We start from the raw sequence: 25947 nt of genomic DNA on the forward strand, positions 1-25947 counted from the left end.
TGAAAATTGAGAGAGAGAGAGAGAGAGAGAGAGAGAGAGAGAGAGAGAGAGGAAGTGTCCTTATTAATTAGCTTGATCCAGTACCCATGTGGCAGCCCACAGGTGCTGACGTTATGGCAAAAATCAAGAAAGGCTTTCTTAAATGAACAGCATTGTCTGTGGGGAGGGGTGAGTGGAAGCCAGAAACATTAGGGAGAAAAATCAGAATGGGAACAAGTGGGACATGCTCATGCTGACATCCTTCTTTAGAGTCTGCTGAGTTGGGGATGGTGGCTGCAGTAGATGTTTGAGAAATGCATTCCTGCCATCTGTTTACTGGCTGTAAAAAGGAAAAGGATTCAAGGTCTATGCTCAATTGGAGGACATCTTCCCAAGTGCCCGTTCATTCACTTACTGCCCAAAGTGGTTGGTTGTACTGTTCAGGAATCACTGAGTGGCAGACAAATGTTAGTGGTGGCAGTACTGACAATTTTGATCCTAAAGTTTCAAAAACAGATGGGGGTAAGCAGGACAGAAACATTAAAACTTCTAGGTGTGTATGCACAGGGCTTTTTAAGAGGCCCCAGAGATTTTGGACAGCTAAATGTGTCCAGAAACCAGGAAGGATTGAGCCAAAACACCTAAGCAAGCAGTGATAGGCCTCAGCCACTGTTCTGATTTCTGCCCTATATCATTTTTATCACTGTCTTTTACCCAGCAAACGGGCTGGGTACTACCATGGCTAAGGTCCCTGATTGCTAATTACCAGATTATTTGGATGTTCTAAGGAATACTAAAATGGTAGCCTATGTTCTTGCTAGGACCATGCACTGGCTCTTTATTCCTCTGCCACTGGAGATGCAAGTTGGTACATCAATATTAAAAACAGCACTTTCAAAAGATGCTCACAACTATGGATGTAAAGAAGATCCCAAAATTCACAGGGGCCATGCTAAACGGAATGTGCTTCTAGATTGTGGAAACCCTTTAAAAAGAACATGCATTTCTGCTAGTCCAAGGTTACTTTTAGAACTAATTCCCTGTTGCACAAGTGGTCACTCCCACTTGCACATGGGCATAATAGGATACAGCCCTATAATTGGTCGTGGTGCCCCCTTATTAAACATGGCATAGAGTGAGACACTATTACAGCAGTAGTAACTAATTGAAGGATATTGTTTATAATAAGTCTGAAACTCAGTACTTCATAAGAAAAGCAAGGAAGTTAATGACATGTAAAAGCGTTTATATCCTAGAACTCAGTGTGGTATAGATCAGCTCGTCCACTACCCAAAATGGCTTTTATATATCAAGTTCACCACTCTTAAGCTATTATATAAAAATAAATTGTATCTCAACTTTTTGTCATTGAGAACTTTCTGAGAACTGAGCTAGATCAGATTCTCTAAGTGTGACCATAGTGTGCTTTCTGTTTATCTATAAAAAAATCCTATACCAGGAATATGCTGAACGTCTTTTGAAAACCAAAAAGTGGTAAGTCAACACCAGGGCCAATTCATATTTCAGTAGAGTGAAGGGGTAAAGCTATTTCTGGATGGTGCCACTTAGGTACTGAGGGGAGACTACATTTTTACAGCTTTCTGTGAGGAGGGAACCAGTATATGGGAAAAAAGGAAGTTTTTTCCTCGTGGATAATGTAATTGTTGCACACTCAGAACCCCAATCCACAGGCAATATCCAACAGTGTCATTTCACCTCAAATGGTGCTAGAGGATCTCTGACAAATCTTTTAGTTGCACAAGCACTTGGGCATTGCTTGTGCAACTACACTTCCCTGAACTTAAGTTTAGTTGGATTCTCCTTTTGCACATCATTCGGAACCTAGTCTCCACTAGTGCAATGTCACTTAAGCTAGTAGAGTGAAAGTTGGATACTGCCTCAGGAAAAAACTTGTATTACTTTGTTCTTGAAAATGTTTGTTGGCCCTTACAACTCCAATCTTGTTCTCCAGTGCAGCTAAAAATAACACAGGTGAAATAATTCCGGGTTAAGAGTTAGCCTCGTTAGATTTGTACATTCTACGCCAGTGAGATATTGGGCCTGTTCAGAAAACACATTAAGCCATGGTTAGGCCTCTAACCCTTTTGCAGCAAATGGTTAGTGTTTAAATCATGGTTACGTAGCCACCATGGTTAGGAATGGTTCACACAACACACAAAGTCATGGTTTACATGATATGCGAAGACATAATGCTTAGCTCAAAATGTTTAACTGTGGCTGAGGGCTAATTTGAGAGGGTCAATTTGTTGACCAAGACCTTATTGGTGTGGCATGGTGAGGTGGGCCTAATTCATTCAGGGTTAAATAGAAATATATATTGACAAAGCCTGCCCATGCCACGGTCAAAAAAACATGCTAACTGCATACATTTTTGGGTGTACCCTTTATAACACTGTTTCCAGAAGAGAAGAGGCCCACTGATCTGTCCATATCTGGAAACTAGCACTTCTGCTAGTTTCTGGGGTTGCTTTTAGAACCAATAATTCTGTTGTGCCAGTGTTCACTCCTGCTGTCACAGCACAACCAACAGGAGTGGAGCAGCCCAGTTGGATACTGCCCTAAATACACAGTTAGGTTAGAGATGAATGTTGGGTGAAAAGCATAGTATTGACTTTAGAGACACATACACCTCAGTTTTAACAAGAGTGTTGTTGTTGTTGTTGTTGCTTTTAATTGTTGTAAGCTGCTCTGAGTAGTGCAAATGCACTGGAAATGTATATATTTTCAAAATAATTTCCCCCCAGCACACAATAGGTGAGTTGGCAGTGCAGGACAACACATGCCCAGGAATATTTCAAAAGATTCTCCAAGAACCGTTGCCCAAATGAAACTTCTCTTGCTCAGAGAGATGCTATCAGGAAAAGTCTAGGGGGAAACTGCCCATCTAGACCACAGGTTTAATTAGCTGCCTCTATTATTTCAATATCGATTTCCCAACTTTTGAGCATATAGTACTCTCCAGAGAACTAACTGCTTCTTCCCTTACTTTCATGAAATAACACACACACACACACACACACACACACACACACACAGTCATACAATAAACATCTCAGAAGAAAACAAGCAATACAGCTTTTTGTGATTATAATTTTTTTTGGAATGGTTCCCCCCCCCCCCCCATTTCAATTCAAATTGTTTTATGCCTTTTTTGTTTATAATTTTAAACCATTCCATATTATCTCTTTATTGCAAAAAGTCAACATGCATCTTAGAAATTCAGAGTGTAATCAATAAAACAAACATTACATGTATGAATTTAAATGTATAAACAGTTAGAAATCCAACAATATCTTCTAATATACTATTACACAAGTTCACATTCTTGTAAAAACTATAATACAAGTTTACTATACATTGAGAGGAATTTAATATTCCTTTTCACATGATTTTGTTAAAAACTGTTGAAGCATCTTCATTGTATGTGGGCATATGTTTTCCAAACCAGTTTTCTGATGCTGTTTTCTTATGCTCAAGGATTTTAAAAAACAAAGAAGTTTTTACACCACAGTTAAACTGACAGTTTATATAGTAGTAGCATTAATATCTGTAAAGCTTTAAGGGGGGTGAGTCACTGACCATTTACATTGTGGCATTCTTCTGGGTTGCAATGGGATTATACACTGCTAAGTAGTCAGTGAGGCATATTCCACATGTGGTAATACTTTATTTTAGATCGGCATAGTTTTCAAGTCACTTGGTAGGTATATATTTATGATATTAGGCTGTCCATTATGGCTTATGAATCTGAAAGTGACAATTACACATCAATTGGAAATAAAGTGTTACCAGAAGTTACCCACCTAGTAACATAAATGGTATCCTATTAAGCTCTAATACACAACATAGGGAGATCCATAGCCATGTCAAAATGAAGGTCACTTTGAACTAGTTTTCCCTTCTCCTTCATATTAAGTGAGTTACCACTATACTGCCCATCACTTACATTCTCAGTAACGCAATAGTATGCTTTCAATTCATGAGTTCAGGGGCACAACTCAGTTTTGTGCTTCTGGGCTGAGAAATTAAATTTAAGATGTCACTAGAGAATTTATGTAATCCAACATATACTAAAAAAAGAAAAGAAAAAACTCATTAAATAATAATCCCCCATTGCCCCCCCTTCTCTCCATGAAGAGAAGCCAACATTTGCAGCGAGGACATTCATCCTGTTTGGAACAGTGTGCTAACAAAATGTTATTTAAAACCATATGAAAAGGAATCCCATCCGGTCTACCTGTGCCAAAGGCTATGGAAATTTCTCTTACAGCTTCATTCACTCACTGTAATCTTCCGGATACAAAAATACAAGAATTCTTATGGAAATCTAGATGCTGGTAGTTTTAGTACACAAAAAAAGCAAAATATTTACAAAATTATACAGTTTTAAGAAAAACCCTGTACAATATGTATACATACATATATATATATATATAATATATATATATATATAAATCCTTTGTTCCCTCTATCATTTCATTAAATTGTTCAGATTCAAGCGTTCTGCTGTGATGGGTCAATGTATGTAATGGCCACATACTGAGCCACAGGCATTCCAGAGACGTTACAGGCAATGGGGGAAGAGCAAGGCTTTGCCTGCTAGGGTGTGCAATATTCGTGCTCCCCCCCACCCCCCGCATAACTTAATTCACTGAGACGCAACATTAGTAGGAATGTAGCAATAATCTAGAATACAAAGGCTTTCACGTAAAGGGCAAAAACTGTTGATAAATTAACACTTCCCCAAGTGGAATATAAATTTATACTTGTTTGTATTTTTCATACCACAATACACACACAACAGTACCCCAAATGAGAGGGGGAACAGAAATAGTGCTTGACTTCATGTCAACCTAATTTAGTATTTCAGATACTTGCAGTGAACCAAGTACCAGTTATGGTAATACATCTGAACAGAAGACTTCTGGAAAAGGTGAGAATTAGTTCTATTTGCTTACAGTAGTGTTTTAGTACCACAGGAGTTGATACAGTAATGTTTGCTCTGTTTCTTCGATCTTAACATTCACAATGCAGTCGGGTAGCGTTATCTCCTTATATAACATGGTGCTACTGTCTATGGGGTACAGTACAGAGGCACTAAGAGTGAAGGAAAAAACCTACAGCATAATGTGCTTAGGCTTAACAGCAGCAAGAGACACGTGAGTTATGAAGATCTATTGCTCAAAACATATCAAATGCAGTTTCTATCAAAATCTACACCAGTCACTATTTGGTGCTTTAGAAAAATGTGGGGAGGGGGAGAAGAAGTGATGATAAAATCAAACAGCATGCAGACAAAAAGTATCGAAGTCTGGGTCTCTTCAACTTAACATTCATTTCATGACAATTACTTTGCAACGAGTTAAGCGCACATCATTCCAAATGCTGGTTTCATATTTATTATTTTAAAATGTGATTATTTTAGACTTGGGACTTTGTGGGCTAAAGAGAGAGTAAGTTGCTTGGAATACTGTATAGGATTGGTCTAAAGTAAAATAAAAAGCTGATTTAGCCACAGAGAATGAGTTCTAATGGTTGGGGCACTTTAAAAAGGACAAACGCACAACTGCTGCTTTCATTCTAATAGGGTTTGTGTAGGAGGTCCACATATGTTCCACTGAAATATATGGATAATTGACAGCAGCTCTTGTTGGTCAATTGTACCAAAAAGTGATCAGGATTGAGAAGAATCAAAGTATCATGACAGGACTGGCTGACATCAATGCTGGCAAGGACTAATTTGAATATATGAGTTCAGTGGTTTTGCACTATAATTCTGCTCGATCTCCGATAGTGGAAATGCAGTAAAACTGGCCTCTTCCACAAGCATATTATGTGCAATTCTTGACATTTTTTAATGAATTTCACCTACAGCTCTCACCTCAGACTCCACATTACTAAATAAAGTCTGCAAATCATTGATAACCTTGTAAAACAATCCATTTTTTAAAAACAGAACTGAGACAAGTTGGGCTTGAAAGACTGACACATTTCATCTTTAGAGGATCACAACCATCTTTACAACTCTGTATAAGCTTTGGGCCTTTGGCTGATCATGGGTACTCATTTGCTAACTTCTATATCAAACTCACACTTGCTCTCTTGTGTATATGAAAATAAAAACAAAAACAAAAACAGATTTTTGGCTCATTGACTTCCTTTAAATAATTTTTAAAAGTTTTAGTTCAAACAATTCTAAAACTATATGATTCCACTTCAAGCTTCATCTTCTCCAGGAGCGAGATTCATCTTCATCTTCATCATCGTCATCATCATCTTCATGCAAAAATAAGTCTGATGTTTCGGTCTCCTGAATAATGACAAAATATAATATGCTTATTGAAAAAAGATATCACCAAGACAGATGACAGCCAAAGCAAACGTTTGGTTTGAGTCAGTGATTCTAATACACTTTTATTGGCTAAAATTGTTCTTAGATGACCCACACATAGGTTATACATTCTAGAGTCAAGTCATGCAAAGAACACACAGCAAAAAATGAATTTAGGTGGCGAAGTATGGGTGATACTGAATGCTGTGAAGTGACTGTAAGCACCTGTAAATTACCTGATCAATGCTGTGAAGTTACTTTATTTATTTATTAAATTTATATACCGCCCCATAGCCGAAGCTCTCTGGGTGGTTTATAAAAATTTAAAACAGTAAACATTAAAAAGTATGCAAAATTTAAAAACCATCAGAAACATAAAAACAACAGTATAAAAACAACAGTATCCATTTAAAAACAACAGTTCTGGGGTCCATTAAAAAACGAACTTAGCATTGTTAAATGCCTGGGAGAAGAGAAAAGTCTTGACCTGTCAAAGATAACAGTGTTGGGGCCAGGCGAGCCTCATCGGGGAGATCATTCCACAGTTGGTGGGGCCACCACCGAAAAGGCCCTCTCCCTTGTTACTTGTAATATTACTAAATCATTGATTAGAAGGATTCAGGCACAAAACAGGGAATACAGGCACGATGTAAGTTCTCTTAAACATGTTAAGTATCTAAGGATGCCCTTAAAATTGCTTCCATCAAAATATTTTGCATACAAATAAAGACGGCATAAAAGAAGTTTCGAAGGACAAGCTACTTAAACACTATTCCAATACCTCCTCCTTGGGTTCTTCTTCCTCAGTTTCTGTGGACACAGAGGGTACCTTGGGTTTATGCCATGATATCTGAAGTCGTCGGTCTTTGAACTTTAATCCTTGGTTGGCAGCCTAAAGTAGGATATTTGATTAAAAAAATACAGCAATTCATGTTATACGTTGAGATAAACAGTTGCTTTATGCCATCTGTTGCTATGTCAGGGCTATCCCTATTGAACCTATCAGCACTTACCAGAAAACTTTCCACTATATAATAATTGCTGCTTATTCTCTCTATTCCAAAGCCTTTTCTGATAATTTTAGCTGAAGGTTATTCATTGACTGAGTAATAAGCCAATAATCAATTTGAAAACAGCAAGAGCTGTTCAAGGCCTAGAAAATCATTTGATTGAAGCCAAAAGGAAAACTGCATATATTAACTAACACTTTCAGTTCAGGTGAGAAGTAGGGCAATGTTAGCTTAAAAATGTAAACTATTTGCCCGGCCTTACTTACATTTTCAGCTTCAGAGCGGGATTTAAATGTCAGAACAACACTTAAAGGAGAATCCTCCTCTTGAAGGCCTTCAATATCTCCAAATTTCTGTAGGAAACAGTAGGAAAAAGGTTCTTGCATGTTCTTCTAGTGCTGCATGCCAATACACTGGGGGTGGGTGGGTGAACCTCAGGCCCACAGGCCAAATTCAACTCATCTGTTGCCCCGATGTGGCCCTTTGGGTTTCTTCCCAGGTCCCACCATCTTTTGCCCTGACAGTTTGGTGATTTCCTTATTGTTTCCACACACCCACCCCATTCTAAAAGGTTGAAATTACTTTTAGAAGGTTTAGTGGCAATAAGGGCTTGAAACTAAAATATCCTGGTATTTTTGGTATTTTGACCCAACCCATTTTGCTTTTGGCACTGCCCTCTAGAACTGATTTCTAAAATGGTTTAGAAATCAGTTGAGATATTTGTGACATTCTGGGAATTGAATGCCCTCGCATAGACCTACTTTGAAATTGAATCAGAATGAAAAAAGTTCAGTGCCCAAGCAATACCACCATAATGTATTGAGATGTAGTGGTTAGACTGTCATGAGCAAGGCACCTGGCATTTTAATAAAACTTTTACTAATATTATTGTTGAAGATTACTTGGTTCCACCCTTGCCTTTGGCTATTTTTTACTCTCCCATGAGCAAGACAAGACAGACCCAGGACGAAATTCCTGTTCAGCCATGAAGCTCACTATGTGATCTTGAGCGTCACTTTTTCTCTTAGCCTAAGGATAACATATATGGTGTGCGGGAAAGAGGCAGAAGGGAGGGAGAGAGAATCACTGAGGGATGAATAAAAACATAAAGTAAGCCGGAAAAGTGTCAGAATAGGCTATTTCTGAAGAACAGACTATTTTGTCATGTGGGTTTTAAGGTTTCTTTACATATAGCTATCAAAGAAAATATATTCAGAATATTTTATTGGTGATATATCCTTGCTAAGATAAAGAATAAGTATGGGCTTCCCAAAATTAGATGTTGGAGGTGTTATGCGCAGAAAGCTGCTTTCATGAAATTTGGTTGAGCTATTATAAAATTAAAATGTTTAAGAAATCAGTTGACATATTTGTGACCTTCTGGGAATTGACTTTTTGTTATCTGCAAAAGTGGTATTACAAATAGACATGAGAGGTCAAGTGAAGAAAATCATTAAGATGATAACAAATGAACATCTAGAATGTTTACAGGGGGGGGGGGGGGGAAGTAATATACCTTCTTTAAAATGGCTCCGTAAAGTATGGTGTACAATGATTATGAGCAAGCTAACAACAACTGTAATTATAGTTGAGAAAAAATGAATGCCATGTCTAATTTTATTAATAACTGGATATCTTGTGGCTTTATGAGGAGTGCCATCTGTGCCATAGCACAGTCACATACTACTAGCTGTTGATACAGATTTGACTATGTTACTTTAAAGTGACCTACGGCATGTCTGACGCACAGGAGATCCCGGGGTCAACCAGGGACGACCAGAGACTTTGCCCGGAATAATTGAAGACGGGGATTTTCTGGTTTTCCCGAAGTCCCGGGACAACCCCAAGGATCATGTCCAGTGCTCCCTGGTCCTCCCTCCGAGTAGTGGAGCTCTTTCAATGGGCACAGAGCTGCACAGGGGAGCAATTTCGCCATTCCCAGGATGGCTGCTGGTGCTTTCGTTTAAAGTTTTTATTTACTTTTTCGGAGGATTGGGGCTATGCAACTGCACGACTGGCTCCTCCTTCCCAAAACAACCACCACCACCCTAAAACACACCGTGCCGGACGTCCCTCCTTCCTTCCGGGACATCACACTGGCATATGGACGCTGGGAGAGGATCGTGGAAGCCGGAAAGCCTGAGATCCTCCCCCCTGAGTCCCGGAAAGCCCGTAGGTATAGACAAGCCTCTAGTTTAAGTTGCCAGGCAGCCTAAACCTATGTGTGTATTCCTACAAGTCCCACTCTGTTCAGTTTAGCAAACTCTCAAGGAATCATGCACAAGATTCTAGCCAAAGTTACAAAGTATCTAACCTGTAGATTGATTGTGACTCATGTTTGTAGCCTGGCCTACTGCATTTTAACATATATGTTCAGGTTAAGAGTATTGACTGGATTACTACTTTAGGATTTTTTAAAAAATAAAATGTGCCTGAAGATGTTTTCTGTTTTCTTAATGAAATCTTGCTTTTGCTCATACTCTTGCCACTACAAAGGAGCAAGCTCAAGCCAAGTTATATAAATATAACAGAGAATAAAGTGGTGGTTTGTCAGCCAAACTGCTAATTGTTTGTAGATCCCCAGAAACCCCTACCTGCCTGTCTGTAAAGAAAGGGCTGAAGTGGTGGCATTTGCTTGGCATTAAGCTCTAGTATGAAAACTAGTTTCACTTGGGAGTGTAAAGTCAAGTCACCCTAGAGTGACTTCAAGGTTGTTGAATATGCAACGTTATCCAGAACAGCTTTGAACCCATGACAATTCCAATGAACTGTCCAACTGTTCCTTATCCAGACAGTTCCAACTGCATGGATAAGCAGTTTCCCATAGATCAGGGGTCTGAAAGGAAAGACAAAGTAGAAGCTACAGCCAAATATTGCTTGGGACAGTTCATTTCCTTTGAAAATAAACCAAACGTAGACGAAGGATGCAACTCCATTTCAATTAGGAAGCAGGTTAGTTCAACCATAAAACCAAGCAATACTGCAGTTAAAATGAAGGAAATTCACTTTTAGAGCATCCATGCCTTTATATAATTCCAGAGTACTGAAAAGAAACTGAATAGAGATTTTAATCACATTTGAATTGCAAAGTGTTGACTTACTGAAAAGTGCTGTAGCAATTCGTCTTTCTCCTCTTCCACAAAGCCCCCAATGGTTAGCGCTTTGGGACGGTGGTCCACTACCATGTGATTCACTACACCTCTCCCTCTCCCTCCACGACCTCGTCCTCTCCCTCTACTTTGAGCAGACATCACTTTTCCACGACCAACAGGCAGGATACCTAAACGGGCAGCCTACAGGGAAGAAAAAAAAGGAATACATTTCATCATACACCTTTGTGCTGTATAGTATATACTAGGAGTATTACAACCAAGATGGTAAGCAACTTTGTAAACTCACCTCCACCTGTAACTGGGTGAGCTTTTTCCTTAATTCTGTTGTATCTTCCCCTGAAGACAGCCTTTTATGGAAGTCCAATTCTGCATCGAGAAGTTCCTTTTGTGCCTTTGAAGTGTTTCAGGTGCAAGAAAAGAGAATAAAGCAATTTAGTTTGCATTTTATTCTACAACTGTCTATAATAAAATGTGTTGAGATGCTTCCTCTTGGATTTCAATTTCCCACCATTCAAGGGCTCAAAGTCCTTTCTGGAAGAAGTACTTGTAAGGTGTCTTGTGTGGAAAGTGTGGGATATCAAAAGTAAGAAATGAATATTTTTAGGTGGGGTAAAGTGCAACAAAAGCAGTTTCACAGTATTGATAATAGGGGTGAGCACATTGATTCAGATCATCTGTGGCTCCTGAAGGTCTTAGGCAAACTGCAGGCTCTCATTTGATGAGTCAAACTTTTAGCTTTATATGTATGCAATAGCACCTTCCCACACATGTCCTGCTTGTAGGCTTCACACAAAGATATATTACCTCTGATACTGGAGATAATACATAGCCATAATGATTAAAGGCCATTAATAGCCATATGCTCCATGAATTGGTCTAATTCTCCTTCAAAGAAGTTCAATTTGGTGGCCTTCACTTCATCGTGGTAGCAAATTCCATAGCTTATCTATGTGCTGGGTGAAGAAGTACTTTATCTGTTCTGAATCTCCCACCAATCAATTTCATTGGGTGACAACGGGCTCTAATATTATGAGGGAGAAAAACGTCTCCCTCTCCACGTTCTCCATACCATGCATAATTTTGTACACCTTTATTATGTTTCCCCTTCCTTGCTTTTTAATAAGCTAAAAAGCCCCAAACATTGTAACCTTTCCTTATAGGTGTGTTGCTCCCACCCCTTGATCACTTTGATCATTACCCTTTCCTGCACTTTTTCTAGCTCTACAATAACCATTTTGAGGTATGGTGGTCAGAACTGTATACTATTTCAAGTGAGGTTTCACATAGATTTGTATAAAGGCATTATGATATTGAAAGTCTGACTGTCGATTCCTTTCCTAATGTTCCTCAACATGGATCCTAGCTTCCTATTATTCAAATTATATCAAACTATTCATCATAACCCTATGACAGATTCCTTTGTCAGTCACCTCCTACTTGGCTGATTTTTTACTTCAAAAAGATGACACTGAAATATCAGCTGTAAATCTTGGTTTGCAAAAGCTGCTGGATATCATAATTTGTGGATTAGAATCCAAGAAATTCGTCAGATGTCAGGAGTTGCACTGGAATCTCATAGGTCAAAGGATAAAAACAGATTATTACTACTACAACCCCCTTCATGGATAATCCCCTTGAAGGGGATTCCATGCTTTGAAGGGGTCACAGGCTTGTGTAAGGTCCCAGATAGCATGGAAGTCAATGTGCAAAGTATTCTCCAATGCAGACATGCATGCTTGACATGTAGACATCAAGGCGGTGGGGGGTGGGAAAGAAGGGTCAGGGAACTGTGCAACATCAGTTTTTATTTATTTATTTAAAACATTTGTATCCCGCCCTATATCATTAAGATCTCAGGGCGGTGTACAGATAAAAGCATGCAGTATAAAACAATAAATATGCAGTTAAAAACAAATTAAACCATGAACCAAGTTAAAACAATATATAATTTCAAAGTTATGGAGGCAACTGGCCTTCAATGCATGGAACACCCTTCAAATGGATGATGTGTGAAGGGGTCTTCAATGTATGATCATACCTTAATAAAAAGACCCCTAATGTGGCTCTAATCATGTACAACAGCTGTCTATAGACAAATAGCCAATTTCAGCTTTTAAAATGAGAATATATTAAAACACATGTGTGAAGAAGCCCTACCTCTGTTTTAGACTTTAGCTTTGATGTTGTAGAAGTGGCAGATGAAGTTTTTAATTCGTCTTTCAACTGAGAAATTTTTACTGTTAGCTCTTTCAGAGTCTTCATGAGCGCTGCCCTTTCCTCTGGTTTCATAGCTTTATTCTTTTCCAATTTTGATATTAACATCTATGAAAGTCAAAATAAATATATCATATAGATTGGAAAGACTTCACCCAAATTACCTGCACATACACACACGTATGTTAATGATAAAGTTAAATATTTTTTTAAAATCCAGTTATACCTTTTGACATTCAATTTGTTTCTCTAGCATTTCTTGCTTTTTCTTCCTCATATCTTGCTGTAGTTTCATTGCCTCCTAAGGAAGAAACAAATGCTTTTAGCCTAATTACTATGGCTAGGAAAACAGATTTAAATCAGCATTTTAGGTGATATCATAAACAGTACAATTTTAATCATGATCCCAACTGCAGCATAATAGTTTACTGGAGAACATAATTATCTTCCACCACTGATGCAATTTGAGTGGCTGTTGGGAGAAGGATCTCATACTGATTGTATTTAAGCTTCCTAGAAAGCTGCTCCCACCTTTAAAATGCCTCACAGCCAGTTCAACCTGCCCAGCAGAGCTTTATTAACTTTTACCTCATTTCAACACCAGCCATTCTCTGCTGAATCACATGGTGTTTACTGAACTGGTGAAAGATTGTAAAACTGGGTTTTAATGTGGAATTAGGGAAATAGAAATAAGTAAGTCTTGCTGGGCATGCATAAATCCTTCCACAGGAATCAAAAGCTGGATTGGAGCTGAAAAGTTTACAGGGTTTGCTTAAGAACCACCCCCAGCCCCAAACTTCAGCTATTTTGCTTTATTCACCAACATAATGAGATGAAATTGTCAGAATCCTCACAACAATAGACTCAGGCCTGAAAGAAACATAGCTCATATGAACCAAAGAAAAAGAATGCTCCGTCTGCTGGATTTAGGTGCTGGTATTAACATTTAAAGCCCTAAACGGCTTGGGGCCAGGCTATCTGAAGGAACGCCTCCTCCCATATGTACAAGGTCATCCTCACGGGTCCTTCTCCGTAAGCCCCGCTAAAGGAAGTAAGGCAGGTGGCTATCAGGAGAAGGGCCCTTCTCTGCTGTGGCAGGCTATGGAATGAGGTCCCTGAGGAGGTTCGCCTGGCACCTACACTATATTATTTCAGATGCCAGGTGAAGACCTTTTTATTCTCTCAGCATTTTAACAGTCTATAAATTTAATTTTAACTTCGCTGTTTTAAATTTGTATTTTAAATTTGTATTTCTGCACTGTGGCTGATTTTATCCTGGTTGTGCATTTATATTGTATTCTATATCATGTTTTTATACAGTTTGTTTTATATTTTGAATGGTTTTAATTTTTGTGAACCGCCCAGGGAGCTTCGGCTATTGGGTGGTATAAAATGCAATAAATAGTTTGATGGCTATGCAAACAAGAATCCAGACACACTTAAATAAATGGTACATTCTATTCAAACTAAAATGAAAGCATGCCACATATTGTATTCTATTTTAAAAGCTCATGGATTCAAATAAAGTGCAATAATATGCATACAGTTACCTGTTTCTTTTTAAGAACTTCTTGGACATCATGAGATTTATTTGCTGCACCAGGTTTTATGGATGTCTTCAAATTAGAGGAACTATAAACCATCTTCGCATGGCTAGAAGTGGGAAATATCTGAAAAGCAGCAATACCATTTGTGATTAAATATTGGTTGTGCCATGAAGCTTTGCACAAGCAACCTACTTATACTGGTCAGAAACTATCCTTTTAAAGATGAAGCCAAACTATTGCCGTGTCAGATGTCATGACAAGCCAGGGTTCTGCAGGAAGCTTAGCTTATTTTTCTCAAGCAGCATATTAGTGCACCCTACCCTACCACTCTCGCTTGGCTCCTCCTACAAGTGGCGGAGCTCTTTCATGTGAACTTCACTGACCTGCCTCTTTCCAGAAATGAGCGTTTCTATATGTTTCAAGTTGCCATGGAAACACTAAATTGCCATTACACCAGACAAACAAACCATGGGGAGAACGTCTGTAGTTTGTTTAGCTGCTCCGACTGGCAAGGGGACCCCAGAACAAGTGAAAGGGCAATTATACCAGTATGCTGCCTGTGCACAATAAAGCTTTGTTACATCCAAACTGGGCTGATAAGCATTTCTCTGGTGATATTTTTCAGGTTATGCATCCCCAAGACTCCTATCAGATTCAGATGCACTTTTTAAAGAGATTAACAAAAAAACTTCCTGCGATCTCTACTTATGTTATCTAGAATGAACTATTATTGGATGAGAAGCCCCTGAACACACAAAACCACTCAAAGGAAGAACATAATTTCTGAGGTATTTTGAATGGACATTACTCCTAACTCTCTTAATTTCAGAAGCTTTCCCATAATTGCATTAACTACATATCCAAGGAGACACAGGACTCCTTTCTATTTATACTCAATAGGGTATATAAGGGGTAACAAGAATTGCTATGACTGTTACAGTTTAAAGAAAATGTACTTTACAGTTTGCCTGGCAGCAGCAGTGACACTGTCCTGAATCTTTTGAAAATAGTTGATTTTGTTTGTTGGAATTGCTAGGAAGGTTACTGAGAAATTGTTTTCTTACCTCCCTGAAAGCAATGTAAGATTTCTTGTTATGAAATGCAAATGCCAAATGTTTAATGATATTATTAAAAATTGGAGATCAATAAATAAAAAGTGGTGATTGTATTCAGACAGACATAAGCAAGTTCACTATGAATTCTGGGTAACTAATATAAAATAATAATGGGAAAGCTGACCTGGATGATATCCAAAGATAGAAAGCTGAGTTAAGGCTCATCATGAAAAATGAAAGGGGTTATGGGAGGAATGAGGAGACATGGAGCTGTATTATTCAAGGTCAATAGCGTATTTGGAGCTTTTGCTGATTAATTGATGAGCATTTTTTGTGTTAGGTACAGACATCATTATTTTATATGCTTAGGCTTAATTAGTAGATTTTGAGTAAGGAGTTGCTTTCTCAATGATTATTCAAAGTTAATTTCATCTAGGTTGAAAGATACATGTTTAACCTTCTTACATGTTTTAACTTTGTAGGAACGTTATAGAAATCAAGACTGGGATAGCAGATTTTGGCTATGACGTAGTCTTGACATAAACCTGGATAAATATGGTCTAACTTTGCAATGAGGTAGCTTCTTTATCATCCAGAAGCTACCCAGGCTTGTATAACTTCCACTTGGTGCAGTCCTTTGTTGAGCTGCAATAAAGGACATGTTGCTTAGATGAAAACTCTCCTTTTGGACTATTATGACTTGAAGTCTTTAACAAAAAATGCTTAGGAAATACTATTCCTCTTAAACTATTAAGATCTAAAAAAATTCTTCATAATAACATTTTAAAAAATATATATATTAAGTAATATGCTGTATCTTGATTATGCTTGGAGAGTCTATATTTATAATAAAAGTGAAAAGTGAATCCAAAGATTTTTTTCTTTACCAATGATTGTTTGTTAGGAATGTCAGAGGCCTAATCTACACCAAGCAGGATATTGCACTATGAAAGCGGTATATGGTATATGTCAATGGCCCCCAGCAGTTGTCAGTGCACTTCAATACTGCTATAAAGCAGTAGTGTGGCTCCTGCCTCTTATATACCACTTTCATAGTGCTATATCTTGCTTGGTGTAGATTTCTATATCTTGCTTGCTATATCTTGCTTGGCCAGAGAAATCTGTTTTGGGGTGGGGTGGAGTTCGATGGGTTTTCCTAGGTTTGCCCCACCCCCAGACTTCATTTCAATTCCTGCTGTGACACCTGACTCTATCTGCAGCAAGACAGGCCAATTTACAGATTTTTGTGGAATTTTGCAGTTTTTTGGGGGGAGAGGAGGTCCTGCAATTTGCGCAAATTACGACTTAGTTTGCACAATTTGTGCAAATTCGGTTCTAATTTTCACAATTTGTGCCTCCCCCAAATACGCAAAAAAGTTCCCAGAGCTTAGGGAAAAGGCTGCATCTTAGCCTAGAAATGCAAATCAGGTAATATACACTGCAGAACTCTGTCAAGCCGAAGAAGCAGATTCCCCAGCCACGGACATTGCTATTGTTAGTACAAAACCAAAGATAAAACAAAGCTGAAGCAGTTTTTGGTGTATTATTCATCTGAAATAGAGTAATCTACTACAGATGGTTAACTGGCAGCTAAAGGCTTCTTAAATACTGGAACAATACATTCCAGTATTCCAATAAATTTGAATACTCAGAAAAGACCAAAAAAAATAACAGTACCTCCTTTTAAAGATGTTATGAATCGTTAAAACTGCCTGAAAATTAATGACAGAACCAAACAAACAGCAACACACTAACCATGTACAAAATGTTTTAAGATTTAGCATTCATAGATGCTACCTAACATGTGGTGTTGCATGTTCACATATGCTTACTTGAGCATCCTCTGCAGAAGCACTGGACTGATTAAGTAATAAATGTTGCGAGTCTGTCTGATTTCCACCAGTTGCTCCAAGACGATGTTTAACTAAGGACTTGTTAAGGACATAGGCGCCTGATGTCAGTGGTTTAGTAACCTGCAAAGATGTATATTAAACAGAAAAAAACCTTGAGAATGTAGCTTAAAACATTTTCTATTTTTAAGCACCACAGACACAAAATATTCTCTGAAGGGCTTAGGAAAGAAGACAAGCCTTCAGGCTTGTACACAGGTACTACACCTTTGGCATACTGCTGTGCATTGTTACAGCTGGAGCCTGTGCGAACATTTGCTGCTGCAGGTGAAGCTGGTGCTGAAGAGCAGGAGGCGTCTGCTGCTGCTGTTGGGATGGCTGCAACGGCTGCTGGTCGCTGTTTTCCCGGTGCCATAGCACTCGTATAAACCGATTGTTCAGCACTGCCTCTGTGCTAGAAATTGCTTTCCTGGCTTCATCATTTGTTAAGTACTGAATCAGAGCTGCTTCAGGATCATTCTTGAAGGCAACCTAAGGAATTAATATTTGTAATATATGTCAGGCATTATCTAACAATACCATGTGTAAAAACCAAGCATACAACATGCTTTGGAAAACGTAGAAAGAGGAAGTGTAAGGTATAATACTGCCTTTAAAATAAGCTGGATAGCAAATTCCACATTTTTAATGTGTTTCTGAGCCCTTTTCCTACAAACTGCCAGAAAAACCATTCCTGAGTTTGCGAAATCTCAAAATAGTCTCCAATGAGAAATATAAAATTTCCAGAAATTAAAACCATAGGGAAAACAAGGTGCTTTCTATAATTTAACTATATATAAATACTTGCATTAATCAACATAAATCTTCACAGTTTTTAAAAGCATAAGATGCCTTAATTATAAGGCAGCTTGATATTTATACTGTTAAGCCTCCCGAGCTTAAGTGAGGCTGCTGTGGACCTCAGCAGCTGCTCAAATATTTGAAGAACGTTTTTTCTTTTTTAGCAAGCCCTGAACAACTTCATACTCCATGTACACCACAACAATTATGGGGCCAGTTGTTCTTTTATGTGTCATACCCCCATCTTCAATTTTAAAAGAATTACATTTAAAATTAAGCTATCAGGAGTCTGATTTACACCTACTGGAATGAATGGGAAAGCGGAACTACCCAATGTCTAATATAATTGGGGACTATTCTTTCCCTAGCAACATCTCAATATAGGGTAGGAAATAGCATTTTTCCTGTCTCATCATTTCCATTTTTCTGTGGTTATATCACTTGGACAGTGCTGGAGTAGACTTTTTTCCTGGTTTTTTTTCCTTTCATAAAAATTTCTGGTGTGCACAAAACCCCTGAAAAAGCACTGCAGGTTTCTCTTGAACTCCAGGAGTAAATTTTACTTTAGTGGGTTAATTCTGCTCCAAATTGGCTTTATGTTGCCACAACAGTTACACACACTCATACAATAAATATGCAACACTGATTTCATATTTGTAATGTTATTTTTTGTAAAAACAAAAAACAAACAAACCACTTTTCTGGGCTATTTGGGTACATTAGAACCCTTCCTTTAGTTACTATGCGGGTGTTCAGATGATCACAGCCATTGTGGCTTCTCCCCCCGCGTATGCTCCCATTGTTGACATAATTACCCACCCTGCAGCGTAGTTTGGCATGTGATGGGAACCTGCTGCGTAACACTGTGAGGGTGGCTTCCTATCCATCTTACAACCCCTTCTGCATGTCAAGGGTTGTAGCATGGCTACAAAGCCAACATGACACACACCCATGACACGCCAACCTGTGCTGCAGCATGAGTAGTTTTGTAAACAACAGGCGTGGCATGTGCGGGGGCAGGGGGAGAAGCCACGAATGCTTCTTTTCCCATCCAAATCCAGTATTTGAGTCTAGTATTTCACCTAGATGTTTATTTCTGTTTTGCCTTCTCATGTTTGCTCTTCAAAGGCTTTGAAGAAAGACTAATGTGGCATGTAAGCTAAAATAGTGGGGTACAATGTACTCCAATAGTTTGTGATAAACTATGCTTTTGAAATGCGATGCTAATTAAAAATTATTAATGCTAAATTGGTGTTATCTTGAATACATTTAAGTTTAATTTCAGCTATGGCTTTAAAGAGGTCTCTTAGACCCTAATAATAGATTGATACTGTTAAAAAAGGGTATGTGAGGGATATATTTATGGAATTTCAGAAAGTATGTCTTAACTAAACTAACTAACAATTAAAATATCCCCATTGTTAATGACACCTAGTGCTGCACCCTATTTTTGACAGTAGGAAAAAATAAAACAAACATTGAAAATAGGAATCAAAATTAAAGGAAGGTTTTAATTATCGGGCTTAGCTGCTATTTATTATGGGAATATATATCCAGCTCTTTAAGTAAATATCCAGAGTAGCTTACAATATAAAATAAAGAACACAAAAAAACCTTTAAAACACAAACACACTACAGATTAAAAGCAGCAGAATCAAAAATCTAAGAAAAACAGCATAAGAATCTCAGAGATAAAAGAGTTTATATTAAAAGATTCAGGGAGATAAAAATGTTTTCACCTGGCCTTCGAAAGACATCAACACAGGCACCAGGAGAGCCTCCCTAGGAAGTGTATTCTATACCTAGAGTGTCACCACTGAGAAGGGCTGTATGGTAATTACCCACCACCACAACCAAGATCGGGAAACTCAAAGTGTCTCTGGAGATTTCAGAATATGAACAGACACATGTGGAGACAGGAAATCCTTCAGATACCTTGTTCCAAAGCTATGAAGGGCTTTGAAAGTCAAACCTATATTTTCATCAAACAGAGCCATAATAGCTAAAGGCGAAAATAGAATAAAAAGGCTGGTAGAGGTAGGGGAGGACCAGCATTCATACGTTTGGCTCCTTCTGGGGGAAAAACATTATTTTGAATTGGGGCTGCTGACCTCAGCTTTTCTCCAGCATAACACATGAGAATGTCCAATCATTTAAATCCTGTCTCGCTTTTTAATTATAGGCTTTTGAACATCAGGAATTCTATTCATGTGTGTATGAGAAAAGTGGGGGGCATGTCCTGTAGAATGGGTTTTGCCTCAATGTCTACATAAAAAAATTAAAGTTACAAATTACTAAATTGATGCTATCTACATACAGCATTTCCCCCAAGGCATACCATTATAGTGTTATGAAGTTATGAATCAGCAACCTCCTCAACAAAACATAAATTTCACTGCTATAGTAATGAGCTAGCTTCCTAACATAACAGAAGTATTATGGGATCAATTAACTCCATGTGATTTTTGGATAAATAGTGCTTCTTCAAGAAATAATTTAGAGATAGATTTAATAATGTAGTTTGGGACAAAGAAGCATATGTAGCTTGGTCCCCAAATATTCCAACTGAGCTCTTCTTAACATGAAAGTATTATAGAAGGCACTTAGTCTACCCCCTGCTCAATGTAGGATCAAACATCATCCAGACTGTTTAAATACCTTCCACCCCTCCCAAGGCAATCTGTTCAACTATCCAGTTGCACTGTTAGGATGTTTCGCTTAATATTTGGCCAAAACCTGGTTCTCTCCAATTTCTACCCATTGGTTCTAATCTGCCCCCCTGCAGCAACACTGTAGCATAACTGCATTACCTGAATGTTGACAATTGTTCCAAATTTGCTGAAATGCTCATTAAGCTGAGTAATATTGTTTAGTTCTGGTGGTATTTTACGAACTTCCAATTTGGTATTTGTATACTGGTTCTTCTTCAGAAATCCTGGCTTATTCTGGTTATTAGCTTGCCTGAGGAAAAAAAACAAATGTAAAGCTTGTATCTTAACTTTAAAAAACAACAACATGAAATGTAAATGAAAAGTAGAAGAGTGATTTCCCACTCTCCCTTGCTATTGCCAATTAATTTTCTTCCTAGCTATCAAAGTATTCTTACCAATGGATTTGTAACAAAGAGTTGGGATTAAAGGGTGAGATATAAACCAAGACTCAAAACTTAAATGCAGTTTCTAGAACACATTTTATTTAGATAAAATGCAGTAAAATTCAATTCATTCACATTTTCCACATTCACTCCCACTGTAAGTGCATCATTCATTATCCACCTCTACTTGATTGCACTTTTTGTAACTTTGGTGCTAGTTGAATGAAACCAAAACCAAAAAACCCTTAAACTGATTTTCATTAATCATAATTCCCTTGCCCCTACACCTATCCTTCTGAAAATCTGCAGGTTTCCTGCCTAGGGACACCTCTATGATACATGCCATTTTCATACAAATCCCCCCAACACACCCACCCAAAAGAGGAAGGGAAAAATCACTTCCCAAAACCCACAACTGGAAGACTCTCCCACCACAAAACTAGTGCACTAGGCTTCCAGAAATTTATTTATTTATTACATTTTTATATCGCCCAATAGCCGAAGCTCTCTGAGCAGTTCACAAAAATTAAAACCATAATAAAACAACTAACAGATTAAAAGCACAAATACAAAATACAGTATAAAAAGCACAACCAGGATAAAACCACGCAGCAAAATTGATATAAGATTAAAATACAGAGTTAGAACAGAAAAATTTAAATTTAAGTTAAAATTAAGTGTTAAAATACTGAGAGAATAAAAAGGTCTTCAGCTGGCGACAAAAGGAGTACAGTGTAGGCGCCAGGCGGACCTCTCTGGGGAGCTCATTCCACAACCGGGGTGCCACAGCGGAGAAAGCCCTCCTCGTAGTAGCAAGTTTCTGCAGGTTTCTTACCTAGGGGCCACTTCCACTGCATGCTGTATGTTGATCTCTAATGAGATTCAAGGGGAAGCAAGAAGCTTTGGATTTCTGATTTGAGATTTGCATTTGGCCCACAGTAAAATTGGGCATGTCCATATCTGTTTCAGGTAAATCAAGCTGCTTTCTGAACCAGAATCCAAACTGAATTGTGTGGGTGGCCCACACCCCTAGTATGTAGCAGTATTTATTTTTGTTCAACCTGAAGTGCCTGTCAATTTCATTGTATAGTTTCATGTTCTAAGGGTGAAGTTGAATAATTTCTCTATTGATTCTCACCATAGCATTCATGACTTTGAATTTCACAGAGCTTTTTCTATAGAGGCAACCAGGTCGTAAAATTCATTTCCTAGATTGGTTCAGTTGGCTCCCTCTCTTTAAGACAGTTAATGAGAACTTTTCTTTGGGGGGGGGGGGAGTTTTTAGTGTGGGTCAAAGTGTTGTCTCTATGCTGAATTGTTTTATCCTGCTCTTACACAAAAGCATAAGCCACATTTAAGTTTATTTTATAAAGAAAAGCAGGATATGCATTTCTATACAGTTTTTATATGGCACTATGTCACCTTTCAGTTGTTTTATTTTTAAGAATTTTTAATTATTTCATAAAATAAAGGAAAATGTTCCACCTGGTGATGATTTTAGTTTCCTTTACCTGCAGACTTGCACACCTTATTTTCAATGTGGATGCACTACAAGTTTATCTAGCTGTATTGGTATCTATAGCACTGATGTTTTGTGTAATCTCCTTCCAGCCTTTTCAGCTTACTAGGTTTAATATTCTACATCAAGAATTAAAGGATCGGAGGTGGGCTATGGAAGGCCAGTTTTTCCTAGTTTTCAAGACCACCGGCTGAGTAATATGCCAACCATTAGGGAAGTATTTCAACCAGCACCCATATTATGTCCCAGCCACTGCACACAACATGGAGCCAGTTTACTGCTACAGAGAGCAAAACCTGAATATGAATAAATAAGTGAAAATTCTTGACCAGACAGATTCACTAGATAGTCCTGGACAAAGCCCTTCTCTTAGGGCCTCACCACAGTATTGAAGAGGAAATTTGTCAAAGTCACCAAACAAGGTAGCTAACTACATGAAGATACAGGCAAAGGAGCAGTGATTGGCCATTGGTCACCATTACATGGGTTTGCTGACACGTGCTTAAGTTTTAAACATGGTGTTTTCTGCACAAGCATGATGGGCATGCTGTAAACACATAAAACTAAGTGATCTTTAGTCTAATCTACCTCACAAGGTTGTTTTGAGAACAAAGTGAGATAAGGATATATGGTAACCTGTCCTGCCCCTGAGGACACAGTGAAAATTAAAACTCAACTAAATTGGCAATATCATGACATGGCACTGAAGGTGAGTAGGGTTATAGCATATACAAAATCAAAATACAAAATTCCAAGCCCCTTTCTATATATTCTCTGTAACGTTATTAAAACACAAGAGGAATTTTTCAATATTTCTCATAAAGATTCCCTCAAATCAGATCAAGTGATTTTCTTGCAGAGTGGAGCTGATTTCAGTTTGCCTACTTTTACCAACACATAAAACTCTTACTTTGCAATCCAAGGTTTCTTTGGAGATGGCCCTTCTACAGCGTTTGAAATTCGCTTCCTGTTGTCTGGCTCAAGCACCACTCTGGATACATTACTGCTGTTACTTGCAATGCCAATTGGAGGCTCAGTCTGGATGATAATATTGGCAGCTAGAAAGAAAGCAAAGGCTTGTATATTTGCAGTGGACTGGAAGCATTTCTTTATAAAATGAAAATGCATGAACAATGAAGAACAAACCTTTTTTAAAAAGAGGACTTATAGTTGTATTGGCTGCCTATGCATGAACTTCCTTAAGAAACACACAAATGGAGCTGAAGTCATTGCAGGGGCAGGGAGGGGGGCATTACAAACTCAATGGCCCAGTTTGCATGCAATAGTAACCTAGGCTTTTTTAAAAACTGTGAGAGCCAGTATGCCAGTTCACACAGCTCGATCACTCCCACTTGATTCATCCTGCCAGCAGGAGCAGATATAGAGATGCTCCATTCCTGGCTTGCTTAACGTTACATTCTCCCCTGTCAAGTCAGAGTTCCAGGCTTGGATGTAATGCTAAATAAGCCAGAGATGCTCCATTCCTGGCTTGTTTAGCTGCTCCCGCCAACAGGAGGAACCAAGTAGGAATGATCGAGCTGTATGAAATAGCACATTGGCTCACTCATGGTAACCCATGGTTCAAAAACAGCCTGAGTGCAAACTGGACCAATATTTCTAGTAGTTCTACAACAGGAAATACCAAAAAATGGATATCCTTGGGCTGGAGGTTCCTCCCACAAAGCACTTATTTCAGGACTGTTGTTTATGTGAAAGCCCGATCACGACTAAGAATTCTGATTACTTGAGCCATTGCACAGAGATAATGAAACAATGGCTGTGTCTGTAAATGAGGGCCAGATACTCACTGGAAGCTTTCCAAGACTGCTAATTAGTTATACTGGTTATCTCCTGGTACAGTTTGGCTTAGCAGGTTCAACAACCCCAGGGGGAGATTGAAGTATTGGTAGATACTTAAGATACCATAGCCAGCATTCACATTCCAGATTATCTTGATGACCAGAAATATAGGAGTCCTTGTATCCTCAACTTCAATAGGGAGATCTTCATAAACCGACTCATTTGACATATTATTAAAGTTGGCACAACTAAAAAATCATGCATCGAGTATATTGGACCTTAACATTGGATCCATGAATCCAGACCATTGCTGGAGATGCAGGGATTCTAATGCTTGTTTTACACACAGAGCCGGTCTGCATGTTACAGTGGCAAATTGTAGCTTAATTAACCCACAATTTGCCATGGCACATACTGGGCGTGCTCCGTGGCCATCTAGAATATTTTGTATCATGTCCAAACAGACACAATAGGTTAATTATGGGTTAAACAACCTACACGTGACCTATAATTAGTAGTTGGTTAACTGTGGGTTGTTTAACCCATGATTAACCTACAGTGTCCTGGTTCAGACATCATGTAGCAACTCCCGATTGGCTGTGGAGCATGCCCAGCATGCACCATGGCAAATCTTGGGTTAATTAACCCATGATTTGTTGCTGTTACATGTGAACAGTTATAGCGCCTTCAGGATAGATCAAGCTAGGCATCAAATACATTTTCAGTCTGTAATACTAAAAATATGGATCCTATCCTACAACAGAGAACAAGCAGCATGGCTATAAAGGTACTAGGCTTGATCTAGACCATTCTCCCCCAACCTGATTCCCCCAGAGGACTTCAACTTCCATCACCCTCAGCCAGCATGGCCAATGGTTAGGAATGCTAGGAGCTGTAGTGTCCCCCCCCACACACAAAAAAAATCTGTTCGGGGAAGGCTGAATTAGATTACCCATGGGAGAAATCTGGCTATGGCTCTTTCCACTAAAGAAGGAACACAGAGGTTCCCCGCCCCCCAACTGTATCTCCCTGAAAAGTTATTTCAGAGAGCATTTGAAGTGATTCTGGGGGAAGGGGGAAATTGGAGAAAATTAATTCAGGGGAACCCTCAACTGGATCATGGTCTCTTCTGTTTGTAAAAGGGAGCAAGTCTACATCCATCTGATAAGTTCTACAGCCTGGAAATGTGATTCTCTCACCAAGCCCTCGTCAAATTAAAAATGGAAGTAGTGGGGGAAGCATCATACATGGAATTCCAAGACAAGGACAGCACCTTCATTAGCATTGACTCCGTTCACACAACGTGGTAAGCCATGGTAGGTTGTAAGCCATGTTTGTTTCAGAGTGGCTTGTTGTGTTGTCTGAACCCAGCAGTGTGGTTTCTTAACTACAGACAACCCCTTCTGGCCAAATTCAGACAACACAAGCCACTCTAAAACAAATGTGTCTCAAAACCCACTGCTGCTTATTGTGTTTTGTGTACCTAGCCATTGGGTCCATTATCTAAGAATACCGAATCCTATAATGCTGCTTTACAAAGCAAATATCCAACCAAGCCTCTCAAAATTTAGATT

The 25947-nt window shown here is 38.6% G+C and overlaps 2 protein-coding genes across 5 annotated transcripts in view; one reads left to right on the top strand and one right to left on the bottom strand.

Annotated features, from left to right (window-relative positions):
• LARS1 (leucyl-tRNA synthetase 1) overlaps nucleotides 1-25947 on the top strand; it is a 379820-nt gene that overhangs the window by 267308 nt on the left and 86565 nt on the right. The window lies entirely within an intron of this gene.
• Nucleotides 3030-25947, bottom strand: part of RBM27 (RNA binding motif protein 27) — a 46885-nt gene continuing 23967 nt past the window's right edge. For all 4 annotated transcript variants that reach the window (XM_063120652.1, XM_063120651.1, XM_063120650.1 and 1 more), the window contains 12 exons: nucleotides 23484-23631; nucleotides 20771-20921; nucleotides 17388-17651; nucleotides 17103-17243; nucleotides 14219-14338; nucleotides 12895-12969; nucleotides 12612-12776; nucleotides 10741-10845; nucleotides 10443-10634; nucleotides 7608-7694; nucleotides 7113-7223; nucleotides 3030-6310 (listed from right to left, as the gene is read on the bottom strand). In XM_063120652.1, the coding sequence (XP_062976722.1) occupies nucleotides 6224-6310; nucleotides 7113-7223; nucleotides 7608-7694; nucleotides 10443-10634; nucleotides 10741-10845; nucleotides 12612-12776; nucleotides 12895-12969; nucleotides 14219-14338; nucleotides 17103-17243; nucleotides 17388-17651; nucleotides 20771-20921; nucleotides 23484-23631 (1646 nt within the window). In that variant the 3' untranslated portion in view covers nucleotides 3030-6223. The remainder of the gene's footprint in view (nucleotides 6311-7112; nucleotides 7224-7607; nucleotides 7695-10442; nucleotides 10635-10740; nucleotides 10846-12611; nucleotides 12777-12894; nucleotides 12970-14218; nucleotides 14339-17102; nucleotides 17244-17387; nucleotides 17652-20770; nucleotides 20922-23483; nucleotides 23632-25947) is intronic.

This window comes from Elgaria multicarinata, chromosome 3 (genome assembly GCF_023053635.1).
Source record: "Elgaria multicarinata webbii isolate HBS135686 ecotype San Diego chromosome 3, rElgMul1.1.pri, whole genome shotgun sequence".
NCBI lineage: Eukaryota > Metazoa > Chordata > Lepidosauria > Squamata > Anguidae > Elgaria > Elgaria multicarinata.